The sequence below is a fragment of the Epinephelus fuscoguttatus genome, linkage group LG10 (assembly GCF_011397635.1).
Source record: "Epinephelus fuscoguttatus linkage group LG10, E.fuscoguttatus.final_Chr_v1".
NCBI classification, from domain to species: Eukaryota; Metazoa; Chordata; class Actinopteri; order Perciformes; family Serranidae; genus Epinephelus; species Epinephelus fuscoguttatus.
This window is the reverse complement of record NC_064761.1, coordinates 38,593,336-38,615,899: the sequence shown is the minus strand read 5'-3', so window position 1 is coordinate 38,615,899 and position 22,564 is coordinate 38,593,336. Positions and strand designations below refer to the sequence as shown.

The following is a 22,564-nucleotide window of genomic DNA, read 5'->3' as shown; positions in this document are numbered from 1 at the left end:
AATTTGATTTTGATTTTGAAACGTAGCAGCAGAGCACCAAGTGGAGTGAATGTGTGATTAACTTAACGGTTCGTTAATTCATGTAGAACACTTCATTTCTCTGACCAGCAGGGCTCTCATGTTAGTGTAGAGCATCAGACTAAATTTACAAACACACCATGTCAGGTCACTCACTCTCCGAGTGTTACTTGAATAAGTAAACACTGACCAATGGGACCAGACTGGTCGACCTGTATGCCCTCACTCAGTGGATGGATGATGTCACAGGAAGCCAGTCTTACAAAGGACTCTGTACATGCATGATAGCATGCACTAGGGCCCATTGAAACTTCCTTGCTCCACTGACTGTGAGTAAAAAAGGTGTAACAAATTTTGTTATTAGTGTAACTAGAGCTGTAGATGACCATCATTCATTAAATACTTTTCCCCTCAGGATTATAACTGCACCTCAGGACAATCATGATTTCCGTCACATTACTTTGTTGGTGTGACCACTCAGTTTATGCATGTGTAAGATTAAAGAATTAGAGAGAGTAACTCATTCATCCAGGACTCCGTAGGACGCTAGTTATCGTCATTCAGAGCCCCTGGCTCATTCTCCTCTCTCCTCTGCTGTACACGTGATTGCTCAGTTCCTGCTACTATGTCTTGCATCATCAGCCCACAAGACCAGTGTACAGTCTCCCCCCGGGACATCTTCTCTGTGTAGCTTTCATCTCTCTGGTGTCACAGGCAACAGTGAGTCCAGACCAGGTGACTCTATTCGTTCAATGGGACATTTTGTATTCCCTGATTTCTGAGAATGGAGAAGGCAGATGATGGGATCCTGCAGACTATAATCACTCGGCCGCAAAGATCATTTTGGGAAGCAGAGTTAATGGAAATACATTTTTTGTCACTGATTGTGTTCAGCTCACTGGTCAGATAATTTTCATTGGAGGGAGATTTCAGGGATGGGAGTTTCTAATTACTCAGGTCCTGTTAGTGTGGTTCACTGGCTTTTACTCATGGATGGCAGGATGCCGAAACTCTAATCTGCTCAGTTGTATTGGGTCAAAGGCAAATGTATTAAAAGATTGAATTACAGATAAAGTCCCTGAGTTTGTTATAGCGCCCCAAAAATGTCCCCCAAATACCCCAAATCCCCACACTTTTATTCTGGCTCTCTGTTTACAGTTATATTTGAGTTCTTTGCAGCAGAAAATAATAGCACTCAGCGGTGATTCAAAAGAGATTTATTGGATTTTTTAAATAGGTTATTAGGTCATAGGTCATATTTTTACTGGGTGGACAAATTAGTTCTCAATCACAACTTGAGCCCATCTGGTCCTGAAAAGCCTGATGTGTCAGACCAGGAGGGTAGGGCTAAATAAATTTAAAAAAAAAAAAAATTAAAAAGTGAGCACTCTGTATTTAATTTATTCAATTATTAGTTATTGAAAATGTAAATCCAACATACGGTCAGGTCCATAATTATTTGGACAATGATACAGTTGTCATCATTTTGGCTCTGTACACCACCATAATGGGTTTTAAATGAAACAATGAATACCTGCTTAAAGTGCAGACTCTCAGCTTTCATTTAAGGCTTTTTTTCAAAAATGTAGTATGAACTGTGTAGGAATGACAACCATTTCTTCACACAGTCCCCCAACTTTAAGGGCTCATAAGTATTTGGACAAACTAACATAATCATCAATTAAACAGTGAGCAGACAATGTAGCCCCAAACACTTCAGCTTTCATCCTGCTGCTCTTGTCAGCAGTCACATCATCAATAAATACAAGAGAACCAGTTCCACTGGCAGCCATACATGGCCATGACATAACAACATACCTCCACCATGCTTCACTGATGAGGTGGTGTGCTTTGGATCATGAGCAGTTCCTTCCCTTCTTCCTTCTCTTGTCTTCCCATCATTCTGGTAGTTGATCTTTGTTTTATCTGTCCATAGTATGCTGTTCCACAACTGTACAGGCTTTTTAGATGGTTTTTGACAAACTCTAATCTGGCCTTCCATTTTTAAGGCTAATCAGTGGTTTGCATCTTGTGATAAACCCTCTGTATTTATTCTAGTGAAGTCTTGTCTTGCTGACAAGAGCAGCAGGATGAAAGCTGAAGTGTTTGGGGCACCATTATCTGCTCAGATTCAACCAAATGCTTCAAAACTCATTGGACGATGCTTCACAGTGCAGATGGACATTGACCTGAAGCATACTGCAAAAGCAACCAAAGACAAAGAAGTGGAATGTTGTGCAATGGCCAAGTCATATCATCTGACCTGAATGCAACTGAGCATGCGTTTCTCTTGCTGAAGCCAAAACACATTTTTTAAAGCTTCACCTCTGACCCTGTGACCCTCTTTAAGTTTGGCTGAACTGGCTCTGTTGCTCCCCTGTCCCACAGACAAACACACAAACACCCAACACTGAACCTACACTTGCACAAAGACTACTAAATTTTCATCATAATTTAGAAACATTTTAAAGCTATTTAGGAACATAAAACTTACGCCAGAAGATGAAGAATCAAATTTGCACGACTTGTAGAATTTTATTTAAAAAAGACCTAAAATGAATTCTGGAGAAGTATGAAATGCATACTATATGAAATAAGACAATAGCGATAAATAATCATTAAGAGAAGGAATACAAAAAAGCAATGAAAAAAGAGTGTTCTTTTTTTGCACTTGCAGCCCTGGGATTTAAGTTTTTCTTGAAGCCCCTCTGTCTCTGACCTGTCTGACCTGTCTACACCTTAAATCTGAGGAGTTTGCTCAGGCTGTTACAGCGAGTTAGGCTCAGTGGTTCACCCTCCCAGAAAACTCTCAAATCACAAAAAAAAAAAAAAAAAAAAAATCCTGGTTATTGATTATAAAGTCACAAATTAACAAATCTGAATAAGCATGAATATCAAGTTTTGAGTCATCTGTACAAGATTGGGATGCTTTCATGACTTGACATATGTGCAACATTTTTATTAAATGATTTCATATGTTAAATTTTTCTTCAATTTATGGACAAAAAATGCATTTATTGACTTCAACTTTTGTTTTTGACCGGTGAATTTGGAGTGCAGGGAGTGTGGATGGTGGGGGAGGCGGCTAAGCGGTGTGTGGAGTTTGTTTGTAAAAAGGGGAGAGTGATTGAATGGGAAAGTTTTCTGCTATTAGTGGAGAGCAAATTGTGCCACTCCCCCCTCCTCTCCTCAGCTTCTCAGACCCAGACCGCTTACCTCCTTTGCTGGGGAGCACAGGAGGGGAGAAGAAACACCTCAGCCTCTCTCATCTTCCACCGCTGTGCTTAAATATAACAGCAAAAAGCAGAATAACATCCCAGCATCTATCATACATTATCACCATTTTCTGCAGGATTATCAGCGTGAATTACTCGTAACTTTGCTGTTGGATGTTCATTGTTGAACATCACAAACTTTATCATCAGTACCACTTCTGTCATCATCATTGTCCGTGTCTTCATCGTCCTTATCATCATCATCTAAAACAACTTCATCTTTAAAGGTAAGTCTTTCATTTCTGTCTCTCACTTGCGGTCGCCAAAATAAAAGTTTGAATCCAATTTTAAGTTAGTAGCTGACATTTGCTTCAGTTCCTTTGCATTCTGTGTGTGGTGGATTTACTCCACTGTATTACACTAGTGGGCTTTGTTTTGAGGGGTTTAAGCATTATGTCCTAATACTGCGGTACAGTATAGTACCACAAAGGCTTTGCAAAAATCCCTTTCATCCCTCTAATATGTAAATGGCTGTGCGGTGAATGATTGGAACACTGTATTTTATGTTTTGTATTTTTATTCACCTGATAATGAAAATTAAAAGACAGAAAAATAACAAATGTGCAAATGTGGCAAACAGCTATAATCACACATAATCCTTGTGTTACAGTCTTGTGCACAGTTGCAGTCATTACCTCCTCTAGGTGCGCTTTTGTGTAATTCTCAACACTCTCGTTAAAAGATATTCATCTTCAATCATTAACTGCTGTGAACGAGGGTGGAAAAATAAAGAAAGCAGTTTGTCTTTGTTGCCAAACACAGCCCACAGGCAGGAAATCATATAAAAAGGATCATTCTTCTCTCTGACGAGGCACATCACAAGCATTGGATAAGGGTATTACGTGAGGCATAACAAAACAGCAGCCAGCACTTGTTTTGAATGGAAAAAAAATGGTTCAATTTGAGAATGAATTGTGCATCATTGAATAACAAAACTTAAGTTGTTTTTTGTGTCTGTAAAAAAGAAATAGGTGTAAATGGATTGTAATGTATAATCTATGATGCAACTTTAAACGTTAAAGCTGCTATAATCAACATTTTTGTATTATCAATGGATCAAATCAATATGTGTAATGTGAAAGGTGTTGCTTGTAGTGATGTTATGTTCTTTCCTGGAAATGTTCCTGTCATTCAAAGGATCAGTTTTTCAACCCTGTGCCGCCTCCTTACAGGATTGTAGTCTTACTCTTCAAAGAGATATTGTCACACAAGTCGCAAATGTCACACGTGAGTCTCTGCTCCCTTTCATGTGAGCAATAATCCCATCGAAATTCATGCAGCCTTTGTGTTGTCGAGGACCATGTCTGCTGTAGTGACCCTACTGTAGTAAAAGTGACCCTCCAGTGATAACGTGATAATGTGCCCTCTACAGTGAGCTGACGTGCAAGAAACATGATGAAGTTCCCCCCCGGGGGCCCCTCCAGTGCAGAAAATGTTATAAAGTGCCCTCCAGGATACCCTTTCAGTGGAGAAAACACAGTAAAATGCCCTCCAGGGTACCCTTTCAGTGGAGAAAATGTTATAAAGTGCCCTCCAGGGTGCCCTTTCAGTGGAGAGAACACAGTAAAATGCCCTCCAGGGTACCCTTTCAGTGGAGAAAATGTTATAAAGTGCCCTCCAGGGTGCCCTTTCAATGGAGAAAACACAGTAAAATGCCCTCCAGGGTGCTCTTTCAGTGGAGAAAACACAGTAAAATGCCCTCCAGGGTACCCTTTCAGTGGAGAAAATGTTATAAAGTGCCCTCCAGGGTGCCCTTTCAATGGAGAAAACACAGTAAAATGCCCTCCAGGGTACCCTTTCAGTGGAGAAAACACAGTAAAATGCCCTCCAGGGTGCTCTTTCAGTGGAGAAAATGTTATAAAGTGCCCTCCAGGGTGCCCTTTCAGTGGAGAAAACACAGTAAAATGCCCTCCAGGGTACCCTTTCAGTGGAAAAAATGTTATAAAGTGCCCTCCAGGGTACCCTTTCAGTGGAGAAAATGTTATAAAGTGCCCTCCAGGGTACCCTTTCAGTGGAGAAAACACAGTAAAATGCCCTCCAGGGTGCTCTTTCAGTGGAGAAAATGTTATAAAGTGCCCTCCAGGGTGCCCTTTCAGTGGAGAAAATGTTATAACGTGCCCTCCAGGGTGCCCTTCCAGTGGAGAAAACACAGTAAAATGCCCTCTAGGGTGCCCTTTCAGTGGAGAAAATGTTATAAAGTGCCCTCCAGGGTGCCCTTTCAGTGGAGAAAATGTTATAACGTGCCCTGGAGGGTGCAATTTTTAGTGGAGAAAACATGATAAAAATGCTCAATAGTGTGCCTTTTCAGTGATCATAATGAGGTAAAATCTCCTCCAGGGTGCCCCTCCAATGGAGGAAATGTGATGATTGCCATCTGAAGTGACCCTCTAGTGGAGAAAATGTGAAAAATTGCCCTCTGAAGTGCCCCTCTAGTGGAGAAAACATGATGGAGTGCCCTCTGCGGTGTCCTTCCAGTGGAGAAAACATCATGGAGTGCCCTCTGTGGTGTCCCTCCAGTGGAGAAAATGCGAAAAAGTGCTCCCCATGGTGCCCCTCCAGTGGAATAAACATGATGGCGTGCCCTCTATGGTGCCCCTCCAGTGGAGAAAATGTGAAAAAGTGCCGTCTAGGGTGCCCTTTCATGGAGAAAACAAGGTAAAATGCCCCCCTGGGTGCCCTTCCAGTAGAAAAAACATGACGGAGTGCTTTCTGGTGCTTGCACTGTGGGCCCAATAATGCAGAAGAACTGGGTAATTTTTTAGCTGGGAAGTCACTTTTTTGGCTTCATGCGTCATTGTGCAACTTTCATAGGAATGTGTGGGGCCCTGCCTCCAAGGTTGTATCCAGTTGTCTTAATACATCCATGGATCATTTTCTGGTGGAGTTGGTGGAGACCAAAAGTGAGTCATTATTAGACTAACGTTTCCCAGGTGGTCAGAAACACTACAATAAATAAATACCAATGCTGCTCCATAACTGCTGAATTTGTAAATAAGTAACTGTTAACTAACCTGTTAGCCATATAAACTGAACTTGTATTTGTTTTTGCTGCCCCCAAGTGGCCAAAAAAGTCAATATTTGCAGGTTTAAATTTTTAATTTGACAGTTTTGATACTGAATCAAAACTCTGTTTCCTCCTACCCTCCAGCAGCCTCACCATGTATTTGGAGAACAAAAACAACCTGGAGATTGAGATGTCTCAGGCGTCAGCCCAGGGCCATCCAGGCAGGAGCAGCCTGAGGTCACCACAGGCCGTCGCAGGGAACTTTGGGGAGCTGCGCCTTCTGCAGGGCATCTCAGAGAGGAGAGAAACCCAGAAGATGCAGCAGTCTGCAGTTCTGCCCTCAGGACAGTGCGTCATCCACACTGAGGGCTTTGTCCCTGTGCGACAAGAGGACGGGTATGTCTGCAGAAAGTGTTTCTGCTCTCCCATTTATTGACAAGACATGTCACTCTTGGAGTTTTATCATTATATTCTATTTACAAGCATTATTGGAGGGAAAGGCTCTAACCGGTTGAGCTCAGTGTCAGTGGACTGTGTCAATCGATGAGCTAAGTGGAAACCTTGAAAGCCAAAAACACAAAATCTAGTTAATGCAGGTTTTAAGTTTATGTTTAAAGCCCTACATGAACACTTGGTTAAGGGTTCATGTACTAGTTACTACAAGTTATCCTTGCGCTCTAGTTAACAGAGAGTTCAGCACTCATTCTCTCTTCTCACTGGGTTTCCTGGAGGACAGACATAACAACAGTTCAACAATTTAAACCACACGTGCACAGGCACATGACACACACCCTGTCAGTTAAAGCTTCCAGGGGAAGGATGAACATACGTGGAAAAAATTTCTTTTCTTGTGAAGTATGATCATTCACACACACAGACTTGAGTGTGTGTGACTGTGGGTGTGTATCTCAGTCACTCAGGGGGTTGCTAATCTCAAGCCTGTGGCTGTGACGTTACTGGGATTAAACTGAGGAATTTTTTGCTTCATGAACTAAGTCAAAGTTGCACGTGATGAGAGCATACTACAGCTGATGCATATGTGTATCCTGCATTAGCCTGTGGTGGAGCGGATTTATAGTGTTTGCAGTGATTTTCACGAATACTCTTTTATGCCTGGAGTGACAATAAGGCGCTGTAATAAAACATGACGGCCAAAAACACAGATCAATCTGATAGATGTGATTGCAGGGCACACACAGTACGTCAGATATGGCTTCAATAATTAGACATATCAATCATAAATAATAAAGAAGCAACAACAAAAAATCTGAAACTAAACCAAATACCATCACCACATATGTTCATAAAGTGGACAGATGATGGTTGAATAAGCACACATGGTGAATGGCTTTGGACAGAGGATATAAGGAGTGAAAGCTGTTCACCTGCTGCATCGAGTTTACAGTAATAAAAGCTGTGAGGGAGCTGCTGCTGATAAAAATTTGAACATGATTGCATCTGACATGTTGACAATATTTTTCTGGCCAATTAGCTCATACCTCAATAAAAAGAATGCTGCAGTGGTGGTAGCTGTCAGGATGTCTGTCTGGCACTTTTTAAATGTTTGAACACAGGAATAAAAGGATCTCAGTGTGATGGACGTGCTTGGGCCAAAATGATTAGACTTAAAAGTTACCTAAAAAGACTGTTTGCTTGACTGTTTTTTTAAAAAAAAATAATTGGACATGAGACATTTATATAATAATAGCAGGCATTTTGATGCAGAATCTTTCTTAAGATAAACTGATGGTTGTATCAGATGTCCAAGATCATACAGAATATTTCCTCTTCATCAGAAGAAAATGTGTGTGGGAGCTGTAGCTCTTAAGTTGGTGGTTAACAGTGTTGCCTAAAGTTACTGTTAAAAGACACTTGTTAGATTATAGCATCACACACTCAAAAACTCTTAAGAGTACTTTTACCTTATGAAATATGAAAACCCCTTTGCAATTCCTTGCACATGTCGAGAGGGCACTTAGCACATTGTATGCCTATCTTTGAATGTACTAACTCTACCATCACTGCCGAGCCTGGTCTACAGTTTATAATCTTCAACTTTGCAGGTTATAATAACAGGAATGACACACCTGCATCCCCCAGTCACAATTTGCGTTTCACTGTGACGTTTTTGACCTTTTTACCCACAAATAATGTGAGCTAGTCCATACCCACTGGTAGCTTTGTCACCTTCTACCTATGCCAATCCTCAATGCCTATGTGCAGTTTCACATAGATTGACCACGTCAGTGAGTAGAAAAACGTGGGACAGACAGAATGACTGACTGACAGAATGACACACTGACAGTTTCCGTGATTATGTACAGCATACCATACCATGACTTAGTCATACCAAAAATTAGAAAAAAAAACCCCCAAACATTGGTCCACAGGGGGAGCCACAGCGATCGGTCACATTTTAGCCATTTTGAAGCATTTTTCTGTTGTTATAGCGCCACCCAGTTGCCAATTAGAGTTAAATTTCTCCAGTCACCTTGAGGCGTCCTGTTCTACATATCTACCAAGTTTAGTAAAAATCCATATGGCGTTAGGCCTAGATAAGAAATGAGCTCTCTAGCGCCCCCATTTTGTTTGATGGGGTCAATAATGGAGGGGTCCCCTCAGATTATGTGTGGTCATATGCCTACAAAGTTGCGTGGTGATGGGTGAAACCCTTGAGATGTTATACACCTTTATGTGATGAGCCACGCCCTCCGCAATATTCATTGCCTTATAGAAGCTCAGTTTTAGGAAGTTTTCCAACTTTTGCCAAGAGGGAACTTTAGATATTGGTCCCTAGATTATGTTCACCCAGTTTCATGCAGATCGCTCAAACTTCCTAGGAAGAGATCCATTTGAAGTGTTTTTCAAAAAATTGAAAATGGCGGAAAATCTATATAACCAGAAGTTATGGGTTCTTGAGGCAAATGTGTTCCTCATGAGGAGAGGCATCTCTGTGCAAAGTTTCATGTCTCTACGACATACAGGGCATGAGATATGCCCATTCAAAGTTTGCAATTTCAATCGGTTGCCATAGCGCCCCCCTTTGGCCAATTGATGTAATATTGCTTCATTGGCATCCTCCCATGACCCTCTACCACTGTGCCAAATTTCACATGGATTGACCAAGTCAGTGAGGAGAAAAACGTGGAACACACACACACAGACAGAGTTTTCGTCATTATATAGTAAGATAAGATACGTTTATGACATAAAGGTTGTCCTCTCTGCCGTTTCGTGAGCTGAGCTACACATGTGCACTGACACAACCTTAAGATTGGATACCCTCCACTAGTACAGTATGAAGGTACCTGCCTAGAGGTAGGAGCATGTACATAAAAAAAAAAGGTGTGAATGCATCAGGGATTTTCTTTTTTCATTTTTATTTTTGTGGCAACTAAAGGAAGACGGAAATACAGTTTATTTTAAAAGTAATGGATTGCTTATTTGAAAATATAATTAAATAACTTACTTGAATTGCAGAACTATGGTGTTATGTTACTCATTACAACCAAAAAGTAATCTGAGTACCTGCTACCATCAACCCCGGAGGTTAATTTCATATTTCAACCATCAAAATTAAATAAATTTAACCCGTTCACAACTCAATTATGTTCCACACTTAGAGTAAAAATAACAATAAATGGTCTTTTTTTTAACAAAAAAAACATGAGAGCATTTGTTTTTCATGAAAGGTTAACTCATATCAATGAATTAAGTGTCATCATGACTCAAAATATCCTTCATTTCTGAAGTATCTCCAGAAAAATGTTAAAAACCTCCCAGAGAGAAATATTTTGTGTACATAATCAGTATGATGCATTATAAGCTGGTTGTATCATTAAAAAAACAAATAAACAGGTGGTCAGAGAGTCACAGAGGTGGAAGAAATGATACCACAGTGCTGGGTAGCTTAATTTATGATTATATATCATAATTCATTAATTAGTCATATGTCATATTGTTAATCTAAATCTGTAAAATGACTTAAGTTATTAAATAAATATTGTGCAGTAAAAAGTATTTCCCTCCGAGATACAAGAAGTATAAAATAGCATAAAAAAAAGAAATAAAGTAAGTTCAAGTACCTCAAAATTCCAGTATTTGAGTAAATGTACTTGGACACAGGACTCCAAATTGATGCTAATGCTGTTGAGTTGTCTGCTGGTTGTGTAAATAAACAACAATTTGCCAAAACATTCACCACAAGTTATATGTCAATGTGTTCACAGCTTGTTTCTGCTGCCCCCAAGTGGCCAAAAACATCAGTTCATGCAGTTTTAAGCATCTTAATCAAGACAAGAGGACCAAAAGTATAGATTACTATCATATTATGAGCAGTAAATATATTTAAAAAGAAAATCCATAAAATGAAGAATAACTCCAGTAAAATATAACCTATGTTCCACTGGTCAATATTAATCACGTTGACTGGCCTTTGCAGGTGTCCTAAAAAGACCGCCTTACAGCTCCGTTTTAATTTCAGCCTCACTTTGCGCTCCGTCTGGGCTCAGTATCCTTTAAAGACTCCTCTGTAAGTGGTAATGTCTGTGCCAAGTCACATCTAGGGGACAGGATCAGAGTCGTGTCGGGGGAAGGAAAGGGGAGAAAACAGTTGTAGATGTGCAGTAAATCTCTTTATAGTTGTATAAGAGTATCGTGGAGGATTAATGCGACAGACTTCCCTAATGTAATCTACTCCTTCATCCAACACCCTCGCCACATTCACTGATTCAGAGCACCCAGCTGTCTGCTGTCTGGAGTACGTTTGGTAACGCCTGCCACTCATGTAAGATAATAACAAAACACAAGCAAGGGATTATGAATTACTGAATTACCTACCCTGTCCAGTAGGAAGTTAATTAAACCATAATACAGTATTTAACTCACAATACTTTTGAAAAGATAACAAATACTTGCTGCTGTGTTAAGGAAGTGCACAGACTGTGTTTGAGCGCCTGACTCCTTTGACAGGCAGAGGGTAAAAAAACCCTTCAAGATTATAAGATTAGCCGAGGGGGACCTTTAAATTTCAGAAAGATTTCCATCTAACAGTTTTGGCTCAGTGGGTTGGTATTCCATTACGTAACAATTCCCATGACGTCTCTACTGTTGCCAAAGTAATTGCGGAGATGACAGTGGGCTTGATGAAATAATGGATTGGTGTTTTTTTTTTTTTAAATATATGTGGCAGTGGACGCAGTTAGTACAGCTTTTTAGGGACTTTTCACATTTAAAAAAGTCTTAGCGAGAGCAGCTTTAAATATATATGTGTGTATGTGCGAGTGTGTTTGAATTTAAAAGACAGATACAGAGGCTGTTTGTGGATGTGATTGTTGGTGGAGACCCAGCTGGGATGATTCCCCAGCAAGGCAGCCTGCAGGAGCCTCAGGGATACAGTGCAGCAGCAGGGTGACAAAAGACACATTTAATGATCTCCTCAGGTGTCGGAGTCACCAGCTGCTCACCCACCTTTCTGCCACCCGTGGGTTACAAAGGGTCTGGCAAACTGCTTTTACCAATGACTGACAGCTGCGTCGTGACAGTTGAGGGCTTCTCTACTGGTTAAAGTTCACAAAAAAATTGTTTTTAAGGTCCAGTGTGTGTGGTTGGAATGGAATATAATATAATACATATGTTTTCTTTAGTGTATAATAACCTGAAAATAAGAATTGTGGCATTTTTGTTACCCAAGAATAATCTGTTTATATCCACATAGGGAGTGGTCCTCCTCTACAGAGATCACCATGTTGAACGGCAATGTTTCTACAGTAGCCTAGAGCAGACGAAATGTATGCTGGCTCTAGATAGGGCCATTTGTTTTTTCATGTGGCGAAAACAGTGCAGGAAAAACTCTGATTTTTTAATGTGAAACTGCTTTATTCAGTGTTTTCACTGGTTTAAATCACCTGGTCTGTTTGTTTTAAGGAGGATAAGATCTCTGCAGATAATTTGGCTTCTGGTATAAACCTCCTGAACGCCACATCTTAAATTATCAGAGAAAATAGGTAAGCACACATTAGCAGGTGCTATGCTAACGGCCTGCCTCCAAAATGCCAAACAGAGTCGGAGAAAATCTGTTTCGTAACATGAAACTGCTTTGTTTAGTGCTTTTACTGATTTAAATCACCTGATCCTTTTGTTTTGGGCAGGACAACATCTCTGCGGATAATTCAAATTTCAACAGGGAGAAGTTTCAGCTAGTTGCAATGTGCAGTTCTCATCACTAGATGTCGCTAAATCTCCTGAAATCTTACCCACTGTTCCTTTAACACACTGAATTCCATTGCATTTTTCTGTTTTTTCAGGCACAATTTCAGCGTGGTTAATTTTCTCAGAGGAAAAACAAATTCAGCCAACATTACAGAGAGGTCGCCTCTGCTGAGATTCTCCCAAGATGAAAGGTGAGTAATTCTTCACTCTTTAGATCATAAGTCTGGTATGGTATACACCGATCAGCCAAATCATTAAAACCACTGACAGGTGAGCCGAACAACATTGATCATCTCGTTACAATCCAATATTCTGCTGGGAAACCTCTTTACACATATCTCCCACCCAAACATTGTTACAGACCAAATACACCCACTCCCTGAAGGCAGTGCCCCCCCTACAGGATAGTGCACCATGCCACACCACAAAAAATCCTCAGGAATGGCCAGAGGAACGTGACAAGGAGCTCTAGGCACTGACCTGGCCCCCAAAGTCCCCAGAGCATCCAGCATCTGTGGGATGTGGCGGTACCCCAGAGGTACCCCCAACACACTGTGGAGTCTCCTTGGATCGGACTTGGCTTCTTGATTGGATTGAGATCCAAGGAGTTTTGAGGCCAGGTTGTTGCTTTGAGCTCTCTGTCTTGTTCCAAAGATCTTCCCTGAAAAATTTGTACTGTGTGGCACATTGTCCTGCTGGGGGGCCAGCGGCCATCGGGGAGTGCCACCACCATGGGAGAGTGTAGTTGTTCTGCAGTGGTATTTGGGTGGGTGGATCGTGTCAAATGGCATCAACACGGATGCCAGCACCAAAGGTCTCCCAGCAGACCACTGCACTGTAACAAGATGATCAATGTTCTTCTCTTCACCTGTCAGTGGTTTAATTTTGTGTGTCTGATCTTTACTGAAGCAGTTTCACAGTTTCTACTGGAACACTTTTTTCATAAAAGAGGAGATTATGTATTTTTTGCTTTAGTATTTCATATTTGGCAGTATGACATGCCAGGAGTGCCACTTTATGAAATGGCTCAACTTATAACATCATTCTGACAGCAGTGTACAGCACAGGTAATGAAATTCTGATTATAGGATGCTTGTCTTTTACAGTCATGTTTTAGAATTCGAAACATTTTCATTTTAAAAGCTTTACACCACAGCTGGCGTCCTTAATACAAATGTAGTGTTTATTTCTCTCACTGAAGCTCTAGTGTTCGATGCTCTGATGACTGACAGTGATTATTCTTTTCCAGTATGACCTACATGACCTTACATGACCCCAGCTTCGTTGGAGGGGAAGAGCCCTGGGACAACGGCTCCCTGGACCTGGAGAGGAGGTATCGGCTGGGCAGTGAGGTCACCAGCCTGTCCCTGTCGCGCTCCAGCTCCTCGGAGAAGAGCGACCCTCTGGACAACCTCAACCTCAGCTTCAGACTCACCAGCAGTGTAAAGTGAGACCCCTCATGTTGCCAGGAAACTATGACTGACTGCAACATTTTATATAGTGGTGCTTACTAATTGACACTACTGGTGTTTTTTCACGCACTGGTTTAAGATTTTGGGCTTTTGTTGCTTCCATAACTTTTCTTTTTTTAAACTAGTAGAAAGAAAACATCCAAAATACACATTAAGATGTTTGTTTAAGTTCAGTGCATATTTAATTAGATAATTTTGTGTGTTAAAACATTAAATTTTATAAAAACTTTTAAAACAAAAAGTAACTGGGTAAGTTTAATAGTGATATCTATTCGTTAAAATCTTTACCCTATTCCCCTGTAGTGCCTTATTTTTGGTCTGGAAATCTAAAAGGAATTTTAAAACTCTTATCTTTCCTATTCTGAGCCAGAAATCTTCATTTCAGTGGCACTTGCACCAGACTTTACAGTTTTAATCCTATCTATATTCTGAAGGCCTGATTTATAGAATTTTTTACCTTACTATATAATGACAAAAACTCTGTCTGTGTGTCTGTTCCACGTTTTTCTCCTCACTGACTTGGTCAATCCATGTGAAATTTGGCACAGTGGTAGAGGGTCATGGGAGGATGCGAATGAAGCAATATTACATCAATTGGCCAAAGGGGGGCGCTATAGCAACCGATTGAAATTGCAAACTTTGAATGGGCATATCTCATGCCCTGTATGTCGTAGAGACATGAAACTTTGCACAGAGATGCCTCTCCTCATGAGGAACAAATCTGCCTCGAGAACCCATAACTTCCGGTTGTATAGATTTTCCGCCATTTTGAATTTTTTTTAAAAACACTTAAAATCGATCTCTTCCTAGGAAGTTTGAGCGATCTGCATGAAACTGGGTGAACATAATCTAGGGACCAATATCTAAAGTTCCCTCTTGGCAAAAGTTGGAAAACTTACTAAAACTGAGCTTCTATCTGCCTTTCAACGTGCTACCTCAACTACTAATGTACAGTTTCAGCCCACTAACTATCCCACTATTGACAATGGTACTACTGTACTTTCAATAAAGCAATCGTACTATCAAATTCACAAACACTCTGTCTGAATACATTGCTCTTTTTAATGGGTTCAGTTGACTATTTAATCTGCATTTTCCTTTGGCCTGTATCCCAAACACACACCATGTGAAACTGCACATGGGCAACTGTGCACTCAATGGGTATGGACTAGTTCGTAAGACCATGGCAAATTTTATTTTTTTTCTGGCTGTCGACAGCATTTTCTGATGTATGGAGCGATAAAAAATATCCAAAGCCCCCTCTGTCGAAACATTTGACTCTTAATGTGTCAACAAAATAAAACAAGAATCTGGAAATTGGCTTTATCCCGTTTTCAGATTTTTGTTCTGGAAATTCATGCAAATCAACACATATTAATGGACTGCACTTCTTTAGTGCTTTTCTAGACTTCTGACCACTCAAAGCGCTTGCACACTACATGTCACATTCACTCATTCACACACACATTCACACACTGGTGGCTGAGGCTACCATACATGGTGCCACCTACTGCTCAGTAACCATTTACATGCATTCACACACTGATGGAACAGCCATTGGGAGCAGTTTGGGGTTCCCTGTCTTTCCCAAGGATATGTTGACATGCGGACTGGAGGAGCCGGGGATCAAACCACCGATCTTCTGATTAGTGTACGACCCGCTCATATACATAAAGTTATCAACAGGGGAATCAATAATCGATCAATCTGTTAGATAAAAATACTGCCCTTCTGACCTGTGGTGTCTCCCCTTAACCCCTTAATATGACGTCTACTTACAGTCCCTCTTGTGAGGAGTTTAAAGAGAGATTATTCCTTCTGAGTGTTTTATCTGAATATCTTTTAGAAACCCGAAGAAGTACAACTATACAGTGCAAGAAACCCCCCACCCCCCGCCCCCCAAGAAACAACAACCAAAACAATACAAACCACAAAAACATGAGAGTATTTTCTTATGTTTTTCTTTTAAATCATTTCCTACACCGGCAATCATTCTGCGAGCCCTGTTGAGGGTCCTGACCTCCAGGTTGGAAACCTCTGGTATACAGTAGGCTGCTCTGTTACAATCAACACTAAACCGTGTCTCCATTTTGTCTTTTCAGATGCTGCTTCAGAGTCTCCAAAATTGCCACGATGTTTACTATTGTTGTCCTCTGCAGTGTAAGTGGACGTGTCCATCCATCGCACAACACTTTGGGTGTAATAACATAAAATCATGTTGTAAAAAGCAAACAACTTCACAGTTAACTTAAGAATTATCTTACAGTTATCTTATATCTACACATTTTTTTTGCCTTATTCCTATTAAAGGAGTAGTTAAACATTTTTGGAAATACTGGTATGCTTATTTGCTGTCTTTTGTAGAGGGATTACATACACTACATGTATGGACTTTTACCACACAATGTGTGTCCTTTTTCAATATCGTCTCGATATCTCTGAACCGTGACTGAACACTGTGTTGATGAATGGTTTCTGGTTTCAGCTGTTCTTCAGCATGTATCCGGACAGAGACAACCCCTGGAGGATGTTGGCGGTCTCTTCAACAGACAGTTTCTGTATCCTTTCCTGTCGCATCGCTGTCGATGCACCTAGTGAGTTTATGTCATGTTCTATATTTAGACACAACAAACTGGGCTGCAAAAAGGCCTTTAATCGACAGGAAGAGGGGTGGGACATCATGCAGCTGTGTTTTACTGTGAGTATAAGGGAACGCAGAGACATCGGAGATGATTAAAAACAGATTTTTAAAATGTGTTAATACACAAGGGTCTTAATCAGAGTGAATGCTGCAGGGGAGGATTGGCTGAGAGGTGAATAAATGGTCCCCACTGCTTTGTTTCAATGTGTACTTCAGTCGCTGAGTCGTATTCAAGGAGAAAGGACTCTCTTGCCTTCATTATATTCTGAAATGGGCTGAAAAAGAACCCTGCGCAGTTTATTCTTATGGAGCCTTTAATCAGTTCATCTCCAAAAACTTTCCTCAGTCTCCTGTGCTGGTCTAACAGTCCTCCGCAACACATTCAGTCTCCTTTCAAACACACAAACACACATTCAACACATCCAGATTTTTCTCTTGACGCTCGGCGTCCCACAGCAATGAACCTGACAGATTTTCGAGACAACGCTCTGCTGAAGCTCCAGGTGGGAGGGCCTTTCACAGGAGGGATGATCGACCTCACAAACCAAGAGTACATCCTGATCCAGGTGGAGCAGACCGAGCAGGCGGGACAGCGGAGGAGGAGGACTCAGCAGGTGAGGGCGTCTGTGCGGTACATTTTTTGCTGTGTCATCTGTGCAGTGCTGATCAGTGAAACTCATTTATCTTCTGAACAGGTGATTCATAACTGGACCGTTCCTCTGCACAGCGAACGCAGTGACCAGATACTGGTGACGAAAACGTTTGAGATGGTCAGCAGGTACTCAGAACGCTCTGTGACACTATGTTGATTTGAACATATATGTTGGTCACCTAGTGGACTGTATGAAAATGATTATGGGGTCAGAAAGCTGCACATGTGACAGGATGAATGACAAGCTGAACTTTATACAATACATTTTTGATAACATGGTTCTTTTTTAATTTAATGCCTTACAATAGGCACATTTAAGCCACATAACTTGATGGTGTTTTTATTATTTTGTTCTTTCATTATATCACATGGAGAGGAGTTCACACCAGACTTCAACATCATAAACAACAGATTTCTGACATGTTTATTTTGATGAATGTAAAAGAAAACCATGCATGTTGTTCTCGCTGCTGAGCTGTTCCCTGTCCCTCACAGTGAGCCCATCATCATCACCATTCAGGCCTTCCTGCAGGATAACGAAGTGGTGCCGTTATCCATGACCCACCAGTCGCTCTACGTCAGCGTGGAGACACAGGTGGCCATCGCTGCAGCCATCCTGACTGGCGTCTATGTCCTCATCATCTTTGAGGTAAACGGCCTGTGATGAATGAGTCTGTGTTTGATACAATATCTGCTGCCTTGTCGTTTCTAAACATACAGTGGGTATTACAACAGAGGAAGCTCTGATTTTATCCACACAGACAGTTTTTTTTATTTTTATAGAATAAAAACAGGAAGCAAATTTTACTCATATTAAAACTGATAATTTGTGCTCAGCAAATCTTCACTGGGTCATATACAGATACACGACCAGATTCTCAGTCCAGCAACTACATCGTTATGATGACATGAATGCTTGCATGACTAAAACAAGAATTTTTTCCACTTAATCACTAAATTATCGTGTAATTTGACACTAACTTACTGTAGGAGGCATCAGCACAGGGACGTTAGTGAACACATGCACACATGCTTCTCTCTGCTTGATTTCAGCTTGAGCAGAGGTCTAATCAACCAGAATAATCATAATAATCAGTACGTGTCATATTAAATCAAAATACTAATCAGCCATGATTAGCAGATGTATCATTACTTTAAAAGCACTTATTATAATTTAATATACAGCTTTCAGCAGTCAGGTTTGTAAGTAAGATTAATTTATGTTTAACGCTTACAAAGCAACTTGTTATTGATGGACATGATGCTCAGTTATGGATTGTAATTTTAAAAAATCATTAATAAGGTACAGTATTAGAAAAATCCATCATCTCAGGAATTTAAGATGCATTACGCAACAAATCATTGATTAAATATCTGTCTATATCTAATGAATGACTTATTTAATGTGAATTAATTATTAATTTCCCACATTAGATATCATTACTTTAATGTGTTGCTCATTAGCTTCTCATTTTACACGTACCTTTTGAGATTCAAGCTCCCTGCATCTACATCTGTAATTTTCAGTCATTCCCTGTTAGTGTTTGGTTTTCATTAGACAGGCGAATCTCCCCGCGCGCGACAAGGTGTGAACGCACTCAGCTGTGCCGACAGGGGCAATGCTATGATATGAAAGTCAACAGCGGGCTGCGAGAGATGACAGCGCAGTTACTCTGTGCACACGCCTGCATGTGTCATCTGTGTTACTGACAGGTCTGCCTGCAGAGGCTGTCACTGGAAGTGTGAGGGATTGTCTCTGAAGCAGAAGAACACACAGTGCGTGGCTACTCAGACATCAGCAAGATGTCATCTGACTTCAGCTCTGTCTGGTCTCCATTTGAGAACGTGTCACTCCTCTGCAGAGTTGATTAGTTTTTCTCCATTAAACTTTAATTTAATGAGTGATCACATATTGTGATTTTCTGAATGATGAGTTCAAACAAAGAGAACCCTCAGCATGTTGGTAATTGGACACTGATTTTCTTATTTTTAATGGGCTCCTTAGTGAAATGTTCTTACTGAGGTTTAAAGTAAAGAATCGCAGCATGGTTTTTTGCCTTTCGTCATTCTTGACAAAAGCTGAGGCTGAGAAGGAGGATGCTTTTGTTCTCTTTTATCTATTATGTGAACAGATGTACTCAGACAAAGAGAAGTTTCTGAGAGTCTGTAGACTGTCTGAGTTCTTATCCATCTTGAGTGACATCTGAGACCCAGTTTAGAGTTGATTGGTTCAGCGAGGTCATTATGCATCAGAGATGACAGCTGTTCTCATCAAACACTGTTCTTTTACAACAGACAACAGAGTTAATGTGCCAGAATAAACCTGTCAATACAAGTGCCTTATTCAATTTCAAATTAAAGGATAAATTTGGTATTTTTTTCCAACTCAAACTCTATTTTCCCATGTTTTTGATTCTAAGGGTGCTTTCACACCTGCCCTGGTTGGTTCAGTTCAATCAAACTCAAGCTCGTTTGCCCCCTGTGTTCGATTCGTTTGGGCAGGTGTGAACACAGCAATCACACTCAGGTGTGCACCAAAACAAACGGACCGAGACCTTCTTGAAGAGGTGGTCTCAGTCTGGTTCCAAATGAACTCTGGTGCGGTTGGTTTGTGGTGAGAACGTGTCCCGACCTGGATCTGAAGCAACTGCAGTCACATGACACATTGTTTGGGTTAAACATGAGCATGTTACAGTCCTGGAGGATTATTAATGTGCACCTCCTCCTGTACTGCCTTAATATGCACATTCAGCACATCCAATGCATCAAAACATTGTTTTCTAGTTGGAGCCGCGCCTCGTTTTCAAACTGTATGGTTTGACTAAAATGAACAATGACAGCAATATAGTCCACGATGAGCAGCGCTAAAATCAACCTGCGTAGTTGTCCCTCCATTGTGACATTAGAAAGTGTCACATTTATCTTGCAAGTGTATTCTTCTTCAACGTTTGCTTTACTTCCTGGATTTTTCCCACATGGAAATTCTGACCATTCAAGAGCAGCTTTCTCACACAAGGCATTTGATCTGGTCCGCTTGTAAATGCTGCTGTGAGAACATGAACCAACTCTAGGCAATTATACAACTTTGTAACAAAATTAGTCCCTGATTCAGACCAAAGGAGACGACTCTAGGTCTGAAAGCACCCTTAGTGACTAATGGAAACAACAGTTTTTAAAACTGGTCCATTACTAACTGAGAGGGCTGCAGCCAGCAGTGATGAAACAGGCTGTTTGCACCAACAACTTGCGTCTGCTTAAAGTGCTTGTTTTTGCCACTGACAGACTCACATTAGTATTAAAAGTGTCTGACAACATTGTGGAAAGGATCCCTACAGACATAGACCTTTTTGTTAAGAGCAAGATCCTTTTTGTTTAACCAGAAGCAGCTCTGAGATTGCTATCGCCAAATGCACCAGACGCCATTTAGATAAATGGCAATTTTATCATCATAAAACACACTTAATTCAACAAGTCAACAGAAACAAAACAAAACTCACAAAAACCATTTTGGTTCATCTGTCTACTCTTCCAACAATCACCTCTTCGGTTTAGATGAGACAATATGCTGCCGTTACACATGCTTAATTGACTATTATTTGAATTGAGTCTAGTGGGTCTGGTGATGGTGAATTTAGAGGTGTTTCTGGTTAGACAAAAAAGATCATACTCTTAGGAAGATCTAACAAACACTTTAAGTAGACGTAAATTGATGGTGCAAACATTGCAGCCTGTTTTGTCACTGCTGACTGCAGCCCTCTCGCTCATTAATGGACCATTTTCAAATACTGTTGTTCCCATGAATCACTTAGACCCATAAGCACGGGTATAGGGTCCAGCTTGAAAAATACCAAACTTACCCTTTAAGTAGAATTACACTGAATTTTTTTGTTATTAGTATGTCTTCCATTTAGGTGAAGACAAAGGCCACAGATCCCACGTTCTTTATCATGAAAAAGCCACTACATTTGCCAATAGAGTGACCTACTTTCCTTCAATTTATTGCGGTGGCACGAATGTCTGATAACACAGCCATGCTTATCATAGGCCTCAATTTTTAATAATGGGATGCATCATACATGAGAGCAGTGATGTAGCCTGGTGGATGAGGGCGACTCTTAACAGCGTCATTGAGTTGTCTGTAATACCCCCTTGAAGTTCTGCATTTCCTGATGTTTTGCACAGAAGAAAATAACACACCATCACAAAACTAATGGAAAACAAGTCTCGACCAGATTTGTTTGACTCATCTTTCCTGTTACTACTCCTGTACATGACGCAGCTTCTGAGAATAATTTGGTTTTTCGGAGAATGTCTTTTTAAATTACAGTTCACAGTTTGAGATGCAGAATATGGCATCGTTCAGTGACAGGTACAGACAGGTGAAAATAAAACACTGGCACCATGGGGAGGATACAAGGCAATAATGCCACATAAATACAACAAACTCAAAAAACATAATGTAAGATAACGAATAAATATGAATAAATGACTGAATAGACACATTAAAAGGCTGTAAATCTGCATTAAAGACTCATGTGACTTAACCAAAGGTTTTTAAAGCATTCAACTTGTTAGAGATATAAATGTTGAATATTTGACTTACTGTGGCTTTTTCCTCTGTTTGAAAGTGTTGGATTATTTGTGTGACTTTATTTGGACGTTATGAATGACAGTGGGAGACAGTTAAAGAGATTGATTGTATCATTAAACAGTTGTTGATATTCATATATCGTAGCTTTCCTTCATTCAGTGGTGTTAAGTGTATTTTGATGGTGAACCTCTTGATTTTTCAGATCGTGCACCGCACCCTGGCTGCCATGTTGGGATCATTAGCAGCCTTAGCTGCTCTGGCTGTCATTGGTGATGTAAGTCACTTTTACTCCTAGTCCTATTTTACCAGGACCAGACTTAGAAAAACTGATTCATGCTTTTATTACAACTCGTCTTGACTACTGTAACTCACTTAATGTCGGGATTAGCCAAGCTTCCCTTGCCCGTCTGCAGCTTGTCCAGAATTCTGCTGCCCACCTCTTAACACATACTCGCAGGCGTGAACACATCACACCCATCCTGGCTTCCCTTCACTGGCTCCCTGTACGGTACAGAATTGATTTTATGGTGCTCCTATTTGTTTGTTTTGTCAGCCTTACTGCCCACCTCGATCCTTAAGATCAACTGATCAGCTGCTGCTGACAGTCCCCAAAAAGAGGCTGAAGCTCAGAGGGGATCGGGCCTTTGCCGTTACTGCTCCCAAGCTCTGGAATGAGTTGCCCTTGCACATTAGACAGGCTT

The 22,564-nt window shown here is 40.7% G+C and overlaps 1 protein-coding gene across 1 annotated transcript in view; it reads left to right on the top strand.

Moving 5' to 3' along the window:
• Positions 1 to 6,451: 6,451 nt before the first annotated feature.
• oca2 (oculocutaneous albinism II) overlaps positions 6,452 to 22,564 on the top strand; it is an 84,438-nt gene continuing 68,325 nt past the window's right edge. Inside the window, exons 1-9 of the mRNA XM_049587745.1 lie at positions 6,452 to 6,693; positions 12,603 to 12,698; positions 13,757 to 13,954; positions 16,082 to 16,139; positions 16,465 to 16,537; positions 17,077 to 17,234; positions 17,316 to 17,398; positions 17,768 to 17,921; positions 22,066 to 22,137. Of these exons, the coding sequence (XP_049443702.1) occupies positions 6,452 to 6,693; positions 12,603 to 12,698; positions 13,757 to 13,954; positions 16,082 to 16,139; positions 16,465 to 16,537; positions 17,077 to 17,234; positions 17,316 to 17,398; positions 17,768 to 17,921; positions 22,066 to 22,137 (1,134 nt within the window). The remainder of the gene's footprint in view (positions 6,694 to 12,602; positions 12,699 to 13,756; positions 13,955 to 16,081; positions 16,140 to 16,464; positions 16,538 to 17,076; positions 17,235 to 17,315; positions 17,399 to 17,767; positions 17,922 to 22,065; positions 22,138 to 22,564) is intronic.